Raw genomic sequence first — 16,057 nt, forward strand, 5'->3', positions numbered from 1 at the left:
ATCCAAGGACTCCCTGGAGTTAAGATCTATGAGTCTACCGCCGTAACAAGCAAGAGGTCGTCGGATTTTGACCCCGGATTATGTGCGTATAGCATCAGTGGATATGGTAGACTACTATATGAATGTAATGGGATGTACATGGTCATCCAAGGACTCCCTGGAGTTAAGATCTACGAGTCTACTGCCGTAACAAGCAAGAGGTCGTCGGATTTTGACCCCGGATCATGTGAGTATAGCATCAGTGGATATGGTAGACTACTATATGAATGTAATGGGATGTACATGGTCATCCAAGGACTCCCTGGAGTTAAGATCTATGAGTCTACCGCCGTAACAAGCAAGAGGTCGTCGGATTTTGACCCCGGATCATGTGCGTATAGCATCAGTGGATATGGTAGACTACTATATGAATGTAATGGGATGTACATGGTCATCCAAGGACTCCCTGGAGTTAAGATCTACAATCAATGTAAAGTTATCGAAATATTTAAGTTTGAACGATGAACAAAAGTCCTTGCTTACCACTTTAGCCAAACGGCGACCTCTTTTTTGTAACGGCGGTAGACTCGTAGATCTTAACTCCAGAGAGCCCAACACATTTATATAGTAGTCTACCATATCCACTGATGCTATACGCACATGATCCGGGGTCAAAAGCCGATGACCTCTTGTTTGTTACGACGGTAGACTCGTAGATCTTAACTCCAGGGAGTCCTTGGATGACCATGGACATCCTATTACATTCATATAGTAGTCTACCATATCCACTGATGCTATACGCACATGATCCGGGGTCAAAATCCGACGACCTCTTGCTTGTTACGGCGCTAGACTCGTAGATCTTAACTCTAGGGAGTCCTTGGATGACCATGTACATCCCATTACATTCATATAGTAGTCTACCATATCCACTGATGCTATACGCACATGATCCGGGGTCAAAATCCGACGACCTCTTGCTTGTTACGGCGGTAGACTCATAGATCTTAACTCCAGGGAGTCCTTGGATGACCATGGACATCCCATTACATTCATATAGTAGTCTACCATATCCACTGGTGCTATACGCACATGATCCGGGGTCAAAATCCGACGACCTCTCGCTTGTTACGGCGGTAGACTCATAGATCTTAACTCTAGGGAGTCCTTAGATTACCATGGACATCCCGAAGTACCCATAGACCTTTGAGAAACATAAAATTTTAGTAAACAAATATATTTAAAAAAAATATTTTGAAATATTTTAATTTTAAACTTTTAATATTTATTTTTATAATCGTACAAAAAATGCTAGCTGTGGACCCCCCGAACTTGACAACTTTTTTATACATTTGTATTGGTTGTTTCCGTTGTGCTTAAAGGAAATGGCTATGCACCAGGCGCCTCCATATTTTTGTAGATGGCTCATATAGTTGGGAGGAGACGCAAGTTTTTTTTAAATTGTTCGATTTTTTTATGTTAAAAAATATACCAGCTTCTCGTCAGTCCGCGTGGACATAAAATCAAATTCTGTCGATTGCATCGGATTCGGGGATGCCTTTTCTCTGAGGAACCGATGAGATATCGTCAATCCCTTGACACAAGTTTTGTTTTGTCGAGTAGTGTAATTCATTCAAAAGCTACAGATTTTCGATGATTCACTTAACATTTTTGTATGGACAGCTGCAAAAATTGTACGGAGCCTTGTATGGGTGAATAAATTATATCCCACAAAGTTTGAACCGAATCCAAAAATACTAATAAAATAAATTTCCGGTTTTGGTGGAGAATTGCTCGCATTCAGTGTGGAGTACAAAGTGAATTTTCCTAAATGAAAGAACGCTCTCGAATCTCAAAGAACATCTCTTCTACCAAATACCTCATGCTACGTTCTTCACCTCGTTTTTCAATGTAGAGCAGTTCTCTACGGAATCGGTCTTTTTTCTTTAATTTTAATTTTTGTATTTTTTAATCCGGCTGAAACTTTTTTGATGCCTTTGGTATGCCCAAAGAAGCCATTTTGCATCATTAGTTTGTCCATATAATTTTCCATACAAATTAGGCAGCTGTCCATACAAAAATGATATGTGAAAATTCAAAAATCTGTATCTTTTGAAGGAATTTTTTGATCGATTTGGTGTCTTGGGCAAAGTTGAAGGTATGGATATGGACTACACTGAAAAAAATAATACACGGTAAAAAATTGGTTATTTTTCATTTAACTTTTTGTCACTCAAACTTGATTTGCAAAAAACACCATTTTTATTATTTTTATTTTTTTATATGTTTTAGAAGACATAAAATGCCAACTTTTCAGAAATTTCCAGAATGGGCAAAAAATCTTTGACCGAGTTATGATTTTTTGAATCAATACAGTTTTTTTTCAAAAAATCGAAATATTGGTCGCAAATATTTTTCAAATTCTTTTTTCGATGTAAAATCGAATTTGCAATCAAAAAGTTAGTGAATTTTTGATAAAGTACACCGTTTTCATGTTATAACCTTTTTTAGGTAACTTTTTTGAAAATAGTCGCAGTTTTTCATTTTTTTTAAAATAGTGCCCATGTTTGCCCACTGTTGAAAAAATATTTTTGAAGAGCTGAGAAAATTCTCTATATTTTGCTTTTTCGGACTTTGTTGATACGACCCTTAGTTGCTGAGATATTGCCACGCAAAGGTTAAAAAACAGGAAAATTGATGTTTTCTAAGTCTCACCCAAACAAACCACCATTTTCTAATGTCGATATCTCAGCAACTATAGGTCCGATTTATGATGTTAAAACATAAAACATTCGTGAAATTTTCCGATCTTTTCGAAAAAAATGTTTTCAAGAATTTTAAATCAAGACTAACATATCTAAAGGGCGTAGTATTGAATGTTTGGCCCTTTTGAAATGTTAGTCTTGATTTAAAATTCTTGAAAATATTTTTTTCGAAAAGATCGGAAAATTTCACGAATGTTTTATGTTTTAACATCGTAAATCGGACCTATAGTTGCTGAGATTCGACATTAGAAAATGGTGGTTGTTTGGGTGAGACAAAGAAAACATCAATTTTCCTGTTTTTTAACCTTTGCGCGGCAATATCTCAGCAACTAAGGATCGAATGAACAAAGTCCGAAAAAGCAAAATATAGAGAATTTTCTCAGCTTTTCAAAAATATTTTTTTCAACGGTGGGAAACATGGGCACTATTTAAAAAAAATGAAAAACTGCGACTATTTTCAAAAAAGTTACCTAAAAAAGGTTATAACATGAAAACGGTGCACTTTATCAAAAATTCACTAAAGTACTTTTGATTGCAAATTCAATTTTACATCGAAAAATTAATTTGAAAAGTTTTTGCGACCAATATTCCGATTTTTTGAAAAAATCTGTATTGATTCAAAAAATCATAACTCGGTCAAAGATTTTTTGCCCATTCTGGAAATTTCTGAAAAGTTGGCATTTGATGTCTTCTAAAACATATCAAAAAATAAAAAAAAATTAAAAATAGTGTTTTTTTTGCAAATCAAGTTTTAGTGACAAAAAGTTAAATTAAAAATCACCAAATTTTTTTACCGTGTATCATTTTTTTTCAGTATAGTCCATATCCATACCTACAACTTTGCCGAAGACACCAAATCGATCAAAAAATTCCTTCAAAAGATACAGATTTTTGAATTTTCACATATCATTTTTGTATGGACAGCTGCCAAATTTGTATGGAAAATTATATGGACAAACTAATGATGCAAAATGGCTTCTTTGGGCATACCAAAGGCACCAAAAAAGTTTCAGCCGGATTAAAAAATACAAAAAAAAAAAAAATCGAATGACCGAAATCTCAGAGAATTGCTCTGTATTTTTTTTTGTTGGATCGATCTGGGCACTAAACATAGATTTGTAGTGCATTTTATTTTAAGCCCAAGGCCACCACATCGCAGCACCTAGCTCTGCCGGTTGAGCATCGGATTCATTCAAGAAAAGTGTCTTCAATGAATCGTAGAAGATTACTACAGCACTTGAGATCCGTTGTTTGGTTTTGATTGATTCAGAAATTAAGTAAATGTTTTATACAATACATAATATATCTATTTTCAATTTGATAAATAGCTTACCTTAACCACCTCCCCAGTGGGTCTTTCCTTTTAAGGCGATGCCTCTTTTCTACTAGGAGAACGGAAGTGGCTATTATCGTGCATCACTTAATCAGCGATTCGCGCGCTATTTAGATTTACAGCTGCTGCGTCGCGCTCGTTCCGTCCGTTTAGTCTGATGGGCGATGATTCTTAATCGCCGACATTTCGTCCTCCTCCCCACACACAAACACACATACAACTTGGTCAACGGAAACGCTCACGTATTACGCGCCTCTTGATTGATGATTGCGCAAGTTGTTCGCCGCCATATCGGTCTTTATCGATCTGACATTGAGCGCGCGCGCGTGGAATTGTTTTCAAACAGGCGGTTATGATTGGGGCACTGTTGTCTGTGGTGGGGGGGACCTTTAAATGGCCAAAGCAGTTGTGATAAAAAGTAAGCAATGTTTGCAGGGTGTCGATTAGATTGATCTTGAGTTATTTGGAAAAATTACATGCTCTTATAATTGTTGGATAACTGATTGATTAGAAAAGTTTCATTTAGAATATTTCTGAAAGTTTTATTTTCACCACTTCACTTCACTTCACTTCACTTCACTTCACTTCACTTCACTTCACTTCACTTCACTTTAAAGTTTAATCTGAAGTTAGATTTTTCCAGTCAGGTCGGGGTTGGGTTGAGTTGAGACTCGTTTCATACTTTGAGGATCATTTTTTTAGGCTTGTGTCATCACCGTGTAAACTGATCTGTTACTCGTAGAACTTTTTCCGATCCAGTTTTGTAGCCACCGGTAATTAGAGCTAATGGAACAAGAAGAAGGACCGAGAAGCAGCAGCAGCAGGGTATCAATTTTCGTGGCATACGAAACGCGCCAAGGTGATCAAGGCACGATAATGACGACGTCGAGAGATTAAGCCGGGGACAGCCAGGAAAAATAGGCACCTGATTATGGCCTCGTGGCATGGGCTTTATAGCTATGTGGCTGATCGTGCTGCTGCTGCTGCCGGGGGAAGGGAAGGAAAGACGCACGAGGTCCAGGGAAAACAAGACATTAAGAAATTTTATTCAAAGGAAGAAGGTTTTTTATGATATCCGGTGATTATGTTACCCCGGGCAGTCAGGCAGGGCTTCGTCACACTCTGTTGTTAACTTGGCTCTTCTGATTGGTTGTTTTCAAGAGGTGATATTGTTTATTTGTGTGTCTTGCCTCGCACAGATTGATTTGACAGTGCCTAGATAGCGTTAATGTTTGTCCGAAAGAAGAAGAATACGAAATGGGAAGAAGAAGTTTAAGATTGGCCCTGTTTGATTGTTTCTGTTTTGTTTCCTCTTTCAGATATTACCCCAATTCGTGTTCAACTCTCGTGATCCAATTGTGATGGGTGTCATAGTGGAGGCCGGAGTGGTCAAGGAGGGAACGCCGATTTGTGTGCCAACTAAAGAGGTGAGTGTGAATCTGCAGTTTAGAGCTGAAAGACTTTGGTAAACCTTGCAACTCTTTACATATTGTTCAAGTCAATCTACCAAGAAAGACAAACACAACGTCTTTTTCTCTAACCACACTTCAGTTTCTCTATTCTCGTAAACATCTTTCCCGAAAAAGTCGCCGTTCGCCGATTCAACTGCCAACCAGCGCTTTTAATATTATCTCCAGCTTCCAGTATAATTTATTATATCCGGTCCATTTACAACCCTCCCCCTTTTATCCCCACATCATCGGTTTCAACGTTCCCTGCCAACAAACTGAGTGTTCAGTGTTGCCATCGGAGGAGCGTTTGTGTCGATATAGCTATGAACGATGAAAGCCAGCGCGAATTCCCGGTATCTTCTCCATGGCGCTGCTGTCATCCCACGAGTTCACTATTGTCATCTGGAGAGAGAGAGAGGGGGCTGCGGATATTAATTTCTAATTGTGGAACTCCGTCGTGGCTCAAACGAATCGGAACTACTGAGAGAATTCGCTACTCCGACCAGTTGTCAGATGTCGATTGCTCGGACACTAAACATAATGCCGAATTGGAAACTGTAGTAAACAATCGGATCAACGAATCAGCTCTGTATCAGTAGTAGAGTGGTTGTAGTCTTCCCCTTGAATGGGAAGAGCAAAAAAGACACGAAAGAAGATTATTTATCGCCATGTTGGAAGAGACACCCACGCAAACTTCCCCTCCCTCCCTCAACTACGTTCATTCATTCCGGAGAGCCCCTCAACAAGCTAGGCAATTTATAGTAGTAGATTTTTTCCTCCTCTCTTGAAGTGTTCGCGAAATTTCAGCAGCCGTTGACGTCAGTCGGTTCCGTAAATATTTGATTCCGGTAACAAACACACACTCACACTCTCGCCTCTCAAACGCCGGAGAGTCGCCACTAAAAATGCCACCTTCTTACGAACGAGCCAAAAAAAACGCTTGTTGGGGATTAGCTGCCTGGAGTTTTGGAGAATGTCAACTTGAGGTTATGAGCTTGATCCATTACAACCCTTCAATTTTAAACCTAACTTAAAACAAAATCCATTATAGATCATCTCACCCTGCTTGAGTAGCTGGTGAAATAAGCACCCAGTCAGCCATTCCCGGCGAGTCGACTTGGGCCACGATCGGAAATTGAAGTCACGAACAGGAAGCGCATGCTGACAGTGTTGGAATTCCAGCTTTTCCACGAACTATTCGGTGTGTGCCTTTCACGTTTTGTTGTCGGGAAGTGCTCTACAGGGTGTGTTTAAAATTTCTTTTCGCCTTTTATTATAGAGCTGAAATATACACCGAGGGTTGCCCTAAATCCCAAATATGAAATATGAAAATTCGAACAGACTAAGCTAAATGTATTTCCCATACAATTATTTATTGGGAAATCCGGCCCAAAATTTGAACTTTTTATTAAAATCTCGAAGATTCACCTTCATGCTTACATATAGACTCAACATCGAAAACTGAACAAATGTTTGTGTGTGTGTATTTGTGTGAATGTATGTATGTGACCAAAACTCTCACTGAGTTTCTCAGCACTGGCTGAAGCGATTTTGATCAAACCGGTTGCATTTGACTTGGTTTAGAGTCCCATACATTGCTATTGAATCGTTTGAAGTTTCGACTAGTAGTTCAAAAGTGTAAATGTATTTTTACATGTATCCGGATCTCACTTATATGCATGTAAAAGATGTCCGGATCCGTCATCCAACCCAACGTTGGTTAGGTAATTGAAAGACCTTTCCAACGAGTCTAATACACTGAAGATCTGGCAACCCTGTCTCGAGTTATGACCATTTAAGTGATATTTTTGTACTTTTTTGAAGCCGGATCTCATTTAAATGTATGTAAACGATGTCCGGATCCATTATCAAACCCATCGTTGTTTAGGTAATTAAAAAACCTTTCTAACAAGTCCAAAACATTGAAGATCTGGCATCCTTGTCTCGAGTTATTATCATTTATGTTAAATTTGTGTACTGTTTTGCTAAATATCTAAAAAAAAATAGCTGAAATTTGTGTCCAAACCACCTAAATTGCCCATTGTTGGTAAAGGAAGGCATCCACATATGTGGATTCAGTTAGTTTTTTATTGAAAAATTACACAGCAAAAAATCCGATGGTAAAATCGCATGCAAAAGCATGCACATCACCTTCGTCAAAATAAACACTTAATATTACACACTGCATGTACAGTTTTTTTTTAAATTATTATTGATTCAACAATTCATAACTCGGTCAAAGATTTTTTGCACAATCTGGAAATTTCAGAAAAAAATGGCATTTTATGTCCTCTACAACATAAAAAAAGTGTTTTTTTCAAATCAAGTTTTAGTAACAAAAAGTTAAATAAAAAATCACCAATTTTTTTTACCGTGTATCATTTTTTTCAATGTAGTCCATATCCATACCTACAACTTTGCTTAAGACACCAAATCGATCAAAAAATTCCTTCAAAAGATACAGATTTTTGAATTTTCATACATCGTTTTTGTATGGACAGCTGCCAAATTTGTATGGAAAATTATATGGACAAACTAATGATGCAAAATGGCTTCTTTGGGCATACCGAAGGCACCAAAAACGTTTCAGTCGGATTAAAAAATACAAAAAAAAAACGAATGACCGCGAAATCTGAGAGAACTGCTCATAAATATACAGAACAATTGAAACTGTCTTCATACTCTTACGGAACTTTTTAACATTGAGAGTTGGTATCCTTAATCATAGGGTTTCCATGAAAGCAATTTTCATGAATCATTCTAAAGGTTTTTTTTGAATGCTCTCTCCTCAGATTATGCAACATCTGCTAATGTTATCATTTTTTATAAATACCGCTAAAGGTTTCCTGATTATTTTTTTTCTGTGTGGCAAAATTATTTATTTTTTATTTTTGGTAGAATTCAAAGCAGACAGTTCTTTTCTTTAGTATTTGTCGGTATGGCAACATTTCAACAAACAGATCTTAACTATTTTGTTGTAAAATATCTCACTTCGTCAACTCTGCCAAACCCAATTACCGGAACCCGCTGCACAGTGGATCCTCTCCGAACAAAGGAGTGACAAAATTAAAAATGCCAGGTATTCTACCAAATATGCCCTATTATATGGGTGATTTTGGGCAGCTGAATTCAAAAAACACATTTATTTTTTCATGAAATAAAATCTAAGTACATTAGGGTGGTGCATAAATATTTATTTTTCAAATATTTTTTTAAATTGCTGAAATTGTATTTTTTATATCAATAGTAGCTTGGAATTTTGATTGTGTGTGTGTAAATCTTAACAAATAAAATGTTAGGGTGGTACTATATCACAATGATCCATAACCGAAATTTTGTTAAACCAAATTCGTAGATACCACACTTTTAAATAACAGCTTTGTCATCTTCAGGGGTCAGTACAGTAGTAACGTTAGATTGGTCCAGTTAATAGGGTGTCCCAAAATTTGTGTATTTGAGGAAAAGTGTTATAAAAAACTTCATCATCCCGGTACGAGAATCGAACTCACGGCCTCTGGATTGGAAATCCAGCACGCTGCTAGTCGAAACCCATCCCCTACAGGTCAGTATTCCCAGTGAGTAGAATTACTCTTTGAAGGGATCTGACTTTGCCGAGCCAGACAGGAATCAAACCCATCACCTTCCGCTTACAAGGCGAAACCCGTAATCTCACGGCCACGGAAGCTCGGTTATTTGTCTTCTATGAGATTATCATCACATTTTAACTGTGCACATTTTAGTAGTATCTGGTAGAAAAGGTAGAAAAAGATCTGAAGACATTTCTAGATTATTTTTAAAGGTCCTATAAACATATGAAACACAATAAATTAAAGGACCTTTAAAAAAAACTCTAGATTTTTGTTGAGGCCAACGAAAATTTCATTTCAAGTTTTTATCTAGGGTGCAAAACAAAGATAAGCCTACAAAATTAATAAATTATTAACTTTTTTTGCATTAGAGTTATTAATTAGAGTAATTTGTGATACATTTTAATTTAAAAAGTGGAAAATAAAGTTTAAATTTTATTTTTATTTAATTTCCCATCTTCCCTCTTCTCTTCATCCACGATTAGACCCAAGGTCTATTCTGCTTTTTATGTACTAAGCTGCACATAAAAATATGTAAGGTAAGGTAAGACTTTTTGGAAGATTTTTTGGGACAGTTGAAAAAAAAAAATCTTGCATGGTTAGATTGGGTCCAGAGGTGCATCGGCACGGCACGGGTGCTGCTCTTGTTCTTCTAAGACTTAAAAACACCGTGTTTTTAATCAAAGTACGCGCACGGGCACTGTGTCAGAACTTTGACTGTACGTGCAAATGTCAATTTTTTTTCTGGTTTTAATTTTGTGTAGTGAAAAAATGTGGAAAATGAGGCTTAATTGTACCGTACAGTGGGAAATTCATCAGTTATCCGTGTGTGGAACATTTATAAAATATCCGGAATAGCTGCCAAGTGAGCTAAGTTAAGAAATTCGGATGTTTGAGGACCATTTTTATGGAAACCCGTTTTTTGCATAGTCTTTGGCCTTTTTAACCTGTGCTGTGGGATTTCCATATTAGGAAACAACCAATCGTGCGCTTTACTAGCAAATCTATCAATTTCATTGTTTTTTAAGGTGAGTTTTAATTTAATATTTTATTGTTTGTTGAAGATCTCAGATTGAGCTTCAGCGCTACACCAGTTCGTGAAAAGAACTGGCCTAGCTCAAAATATAAGTAAAGAATAGTAGATCATTTAAAAAAAAACATGTACAATTTTTCAAAGAGCCGCTAAGAGTTCGGCACGCGTTCTCGTAAGGTGGTAAAAACACCATGTTCTGTGCCTCCTAGATGTGCATATAAGAACGAGAAGTGCAAGTACAGTTCGTTCAAATGCATAATTTGGGTCATACAAATTTTAGCAATTTTATATGACTGTATCTCACTCACCAGACCCAATGTCACCCTGACGACGATATTCATTAAAATGTTTGCAATTGCTCATTAACTATGTTTATCACTGCCCGCATCACTTTGTTCCAATAATTCTTCACGCAGATACACATCGTAGCTTGTGTGCTATCTTGTGACACCTCCTATCTTTTTCAGCAGACGGGTCACAAGATAGCACACAAGCACATGCGAAATTTTACAATAGAAAGTATTTTCGCCGTTGAAGTTTTCAGTCATTCCAAGAGGAATATTTAACCAAGTCATAAAAAGACGAGGGGGGGGGGGGGGTTCTTGGTACACTAAGAAATCCAAAATCCAGTATTATTTTAGTACATTTGTTCAATTCTTGAATATGAAGAAAGATCATAAGGCGATTGCCATATCTGACTTTTTGATCCGATTCGTGAATAGAGTAGAGTAGATCCACTTTGACTTTTTTTAGAAACAAGCAAATTTTGATCTTTCGAGCAAGTATGAGCAAAATTTGCTATACACTGTCTGAAAGTACATTAAATTTCACGACAGAAACTGCATACGGGACTTTGGTCACACCCGTACAAAATTGTTCCTGAAGGGTTGAAATTTGAAAAAATCTTGAAAATAGTTAATGCTTTCTTTCGTTTGAATAGCTTAATAGAGGGGAGGGGTCAATCAAAATTCCAAGGATAGTAAAATTAACAACTTTTAAATACCTTTCGAATGCAGCCAGAAGAATCAAATTTTGCTTAAAATTGGCTGAGTTATGCAAGTTTTAAGAAAAAATATTTTTTGCGAATTTTGAAGTTTCAGCTACTAAAAATAACAAAAATGTCTGCACTCTCAAAGCCGCCAAAAATTCAAATTACATCCAATCTTGCTCAACATTAGGGAATGAGTTTTTGAAGGTATGAGAAAAAATAGAAAAATACTAACACTGCTGAAATTTAACTTTCATTTTTTGATTTTTGTCACACCTAGATCCACTGTGCGCTGTGGCGTTCCGTTCCGGTCCCATGGGACACCGGATAAAAGGTGCGTTCTTTCGAGACAACCCACCAGCCATCATTACGTACACGTCAACTCGCATGTTTGTGTCCTCAAACGTTCTTCAAACGACTCGAGATCGGAAGATGCAATTTCTTCGTTACGCTCGTAAACCCGACTCATTCATTCATCCGGCTTCTGTTACTTGCTGTTGGCCATTCATTCATTGAGCCAGCGCGCCGAGTCAGCCCAGCAAGGCAGCCATTCATTCACGTTTCTTCCCCTCGGCGATATCTTCGTCGTGGTCGTCGTCTTCTTCTACGTCGAGAGCGCGCGTAGATTGGCGTTCCATTCATAAAATTGCTCCAGCGCGCACACACTCACACACACAAGCAGCAAAAAGCAGCAGGCGCACAGGCATTAATTTCAACTTCCTTCCGGATTTCCGACGATGTTTTTTGCTCGTTTTCTTGCTCACTCCCGTGAGTGTGCCTTTTTGTAATGAGATTAGAACAAAACGATCGTGCCCGGGACTGTCGGACGCCCGGAGTTGCTGACTCAGAAAGTTACGCGAGCAAAAGAAAAAAGACGGAGGGCATTCTTTGCTACTTCCGATTTACTTCCGATCCCACACACACGCACACACGCTGTTACAAAGGGGCAGAGAAAATTGAGAATGTTTTTTTTCTCCATCAATTTTCTACTTCCGAAATGTGTTCGGGCAATGAGATTTTGGAGATAATGAGAGAATGGAAAGGATTTATTCACTCGGTAGTGCAACCAACCTTTTCTGATAAACTTTTCAAATATATTTTTTTCGTTGTCAAATTTGTAAAAAGGACATAGTTTTGTAAGTTTTCTAGCTTATTCTAAAAAAATCCAAATTCATCGCTTTTATTACTAAGATCTGTAAATTTATCAATCTAAATGCTTCCCACTCAGCTTAAGCTGAAGTGTGTGCGTCTTGCTCTCTCTCTCTCCCGGAACGGAAATAAATACTTCCGGATGTTATTTCTTCCCGCAACTGCCGCATCTCTTTCTCCCATCGGGGCATTGTGCAGAAACTAGAGAGTGCGGCCTGTTCTTCCGGACTTAAGGGGCAAAGGTCTGAGAGGGGTTTCACTTTTCTTTGGTTATTTGTTGTTGCTTTTCGGTCGTCCTTTTCTCTGTTCGAGTGAAATTTGGTAGAGTTGTATTGGCTGTTTCATAAATTTGTTTGAAATAACTTACTACTTACTAAAATGCCTTATAAATTCAGGGGGCAAAATAAAGTTTTTTTTGTTTGTTTTAGTATGACCCTTAGTTAGGCCAAACCATTTTTAGTTCCAAGGAATTATTTTCGAAGTAGAACGACAACTGGTAGTAGAAGTGCACAGCTAAAAAAGTAGTAATCCAGCTGCGTGTAAAAGGCTTGGGTGTAAAATAAATATTGCATTATTTTATGCACGTTGTTATGGTTTCGTTTGAGCAATCTGCCAAAAATGTATGGAGTTTCGTAATTTTTGTTCTCGTGGATCAAACTTACTTTTTGCCCAGGTATTCAAAAACGTGGGTTTTTATAGAAACCCTAGATGTTTGGGTATCAAAAGATCGGAAGTTTTATGCCCTTTCCGATGCCACATAGGTTAACTTGTGAATTGTGGACCGGTTCGGATGTCGGCGAATTTTCCGACGACGTAAACACCCCTTGGGCAGTAAATACTTTTTTTTACATACTGTATATGCGTTTATCCTTACAGCTTTACATCGGTCTGATGGCCGAGTGGACTAAGACGCCAGTCCTTACTGTTGGTGCTGGGTTTGAATCCCGTCGGTTGCGACTTTTTTTGTGTATGCAAATATTGTACATGCAGTGTGTATTATTAAGTGTTTATTTTGACGAAGGTGATGTGCATGCTTCTGCATGCAATTTTACCATCGGATTTTTTGCTGTGTGGTTAAGAAGTGAAAAAAAAATACTAGATCACAGACGGGATTTGGACCCCTACCACCTACATCTTAACTACTTTCTACTACCAGTTGTCGTTCCAATTCTAATATCGTTTCTTGTAACTATAGTTTTATTTTTATTTATCCCCTTTGATTTTTGCAAACTATCGATTCGATTTTTGATTTTAAAAAGTGAAACTCGTGTGAAGTTTTCTTAACCTTTAAAATAAATCAGATTTTTAAGGCATGAAAAATAATATAAAAAAGGTCATTTTGAAATGTAAGTCGTGATTTTTAAAAATCCGAACATGTTTTTTTTAAAGGTTTCACACGAGTTAAACTTTTTAATATCAAAAATCGGATCAATAGTTTCCAAAATTGTTGGCCAAGGCACTAAGAAAACTTGTTTTTTTTTTTTTTTTAAATACTAGGTCATATCTCAGCAATCAAATGTCTGATGAATAATGCCCAAAAATGTAAATTGTATAAAATAAAAAAAAAAACAGTTTTTTAAATTAAAAACTAAAAATGGCAAACACTATAAGAAATATTTGTACCAGTCTAACTTGACAAAGAACAAAAGTTAGTCTTACCCTATATCTTAAACTTGGCACTTTCTGTCCACTTAAACATGTAAACCAAAATGAAAAAAAAAAAACTAAGTGGTTAAAGCTGGTCAAAATCGAGTTTTGGTTATAGAAAGATAGTTTCAAAAATTGTATAAAAAAATCCATCCACCTATTTTTCCGAATAGTTCTAATATGGAACTATGCTGATGGCATCAAATCTATCCAAAAATCTCTTGTCAAAATGCAAATTTTCGAATTTGCATAGCACTTTCTATGGACGGCACCCAAATTTGTATGGAGATATGTAATGGACTATTTAGACAGAAGGAATCGATGGACAGAGTTAGCGTAGTATAAGCAACTCCTCAAACTACGGAAAAGTGACCCACTCACACTCGCCCAAACACTTGGCACTTCCGACTTCTAGCGGGCGGCATTCGTTTGTGGTATTCTGCTTCTTTTTAACACTTTATCTATACGCCGACCAGAACAGGGGGTGCAAATACTCATCACGGGGACGTGTTGTTTATGGCTGTGTGAACCAAAAAGCTGGTGCGCTTGTTTCATTCATCTTTTTTTTGTTCGCTTCTTCGCCGTTTTCATTCATTTCTTCATCGCCGCTGCTCGTTCATTCATTTACGACCAATTCGTTACGACGCTGTGCTGGCTGGTTGTGCACGTCCGTTCTTTCGCTTATTTCCGTCCTCAGCCGAGTTTCCTCTCGAGCCTCGCTAACCCTTGGCTCATGGTGGAGTTTCTGGTCATGAGGTAATCTTAATCGTTGTTCTTCTTCCAAAATGAATTCACAAATTTTGGTTTCAAGTTCGAGATATATAGTTTGAACCATAAACTTTGTGTATTGTTGCCACACGTCATACAAAATCTTGTTAAAAAAGTTGTATTTTCTCATTTCACAGAATCATCTTTTCGCCTTATACATTTCCTCCTTTCATGTACAGATCGTCATACTTGCATTCTCTACTACTGAAAACCAAATCGAATATCAATATGATGCACAAAATCGCTAACGTCATGATTCGAATTCCCGGTCGCTTCGAAACCCGGACACTTCAACTTGTTTTATCAATTATTTGGATATAAGTTCGCATTATGAATGTCAAAACTGTGTTATTTGATGAATTCTAACATAAACTTTCATTGTAAGTTTGTTTGAACGCTGTAGTTAATGCCAAAACATTTAAATAAAATAAAATTATAAGTGTGTGTGTGTGTGCAGCCAACCAAACGGGACCACGCGGTCGCTTCTTACAAATTGAGTTGTTTCCATGTATTTTTAGATCTACATTCTATACATGCAAATAACTCGCATAGGCATTTGGAAGGTGTTAGCTCTGCTGAGCTTCGGTGACCCATTTCTACGCTGGCTAGCCGAGCGCGAGGTACTTCAGCTTTATCGACAAGCCCCGCCCTGAAGAACGTTTGGACCAATCGGATTCAAACGTTATTTAGAACTTCCGAACCCTTGTCAAATGGACAAGGACCCAGCGCGTATATAGTTGATAGTAACAGTATTCCTAATTCCAGTCATAGCTCACCAAGTCGCGAAGGCATAGTGGTTAGCATTTTTGCTTACCAATCCAAAGGACGAGGGATCGAACCCCGACTCGAGCGACTTTGATTTTTCGTTCATGTTCAGAGTTTCAAGATTTATATTTCCTATACTTTCTCGTTAGGAGCAGATGGGAATCGAACCCAGGATCATTTGCTTACAAAGCGAACACCGTGACCAGTCAGCCACGGCCGCTCCCAAATAAAATAAAATTATAAGTTTATTAAAAATGCGAAACATTTCAACGGAAATATTTCATAGGCGTCCGAAGCACCAGGAAGGCAAAGCAGAAATGTATGTTTTTGGTTTTCTTAAATTCTAGCCATTTTTTATATAAACTATCGATTGTTTTTATGTTAACAGCTTATTTGAGACCTACAGAATTCCATTAACTAACATTTCAGTCCAAATTTGTGCGATTCATAAGCAAAATCGAGTGTCCGGAATTCGAAGCAAAAGTGTCCGGATTTCGAATCAGCTTTTAACAGTGTCCGGGATTCGAAGCACAACAAATCATTTTAATTTTCAAACTCTGATAAAAAATTGCTAGAAAAGACATATTTTGCA

The 16,057-nt window shown here is 37.5% G+C and overlaps 1 protein-coding gene across 1 annotated transcript in view; it reads left to right on the plus strand.

Annotated features, from left to right (window-relative positions):
- The window catches only part of LOC120420057 (eukaryotic translation initiation factor 5B), a 185,885-nt gene that overhangs the window by 89,509 nt on the left and 80,319 nt on the right, over nt 1–16,057 (plus strand). Inside the window, exon 7 of the mRNA XM_039582968.2 lies at nt 5,397–5,504. Coding sequence (XP_039438902.1) covers nt 5,397–5,504 — 108 coding nt within the window. The remainder of the gene's footprint in view (nt 1–5,396; nt 5,505–16,057) is intronic.

The sequence above is a fragment of the Culex pipiens genome, chromosome 3 (genome assembly GCF_016801865.2).
Source record: "Culex pipiens pallens isolate TS chromosome 3, TS_CPP_V2, whole genome shotgun sequence".
Lineage (NCBI taxonomy): Eukaryota > Metazoa > Arthropoda > Insecta > Diptera > Culicidae > Culex > Culex pipiens.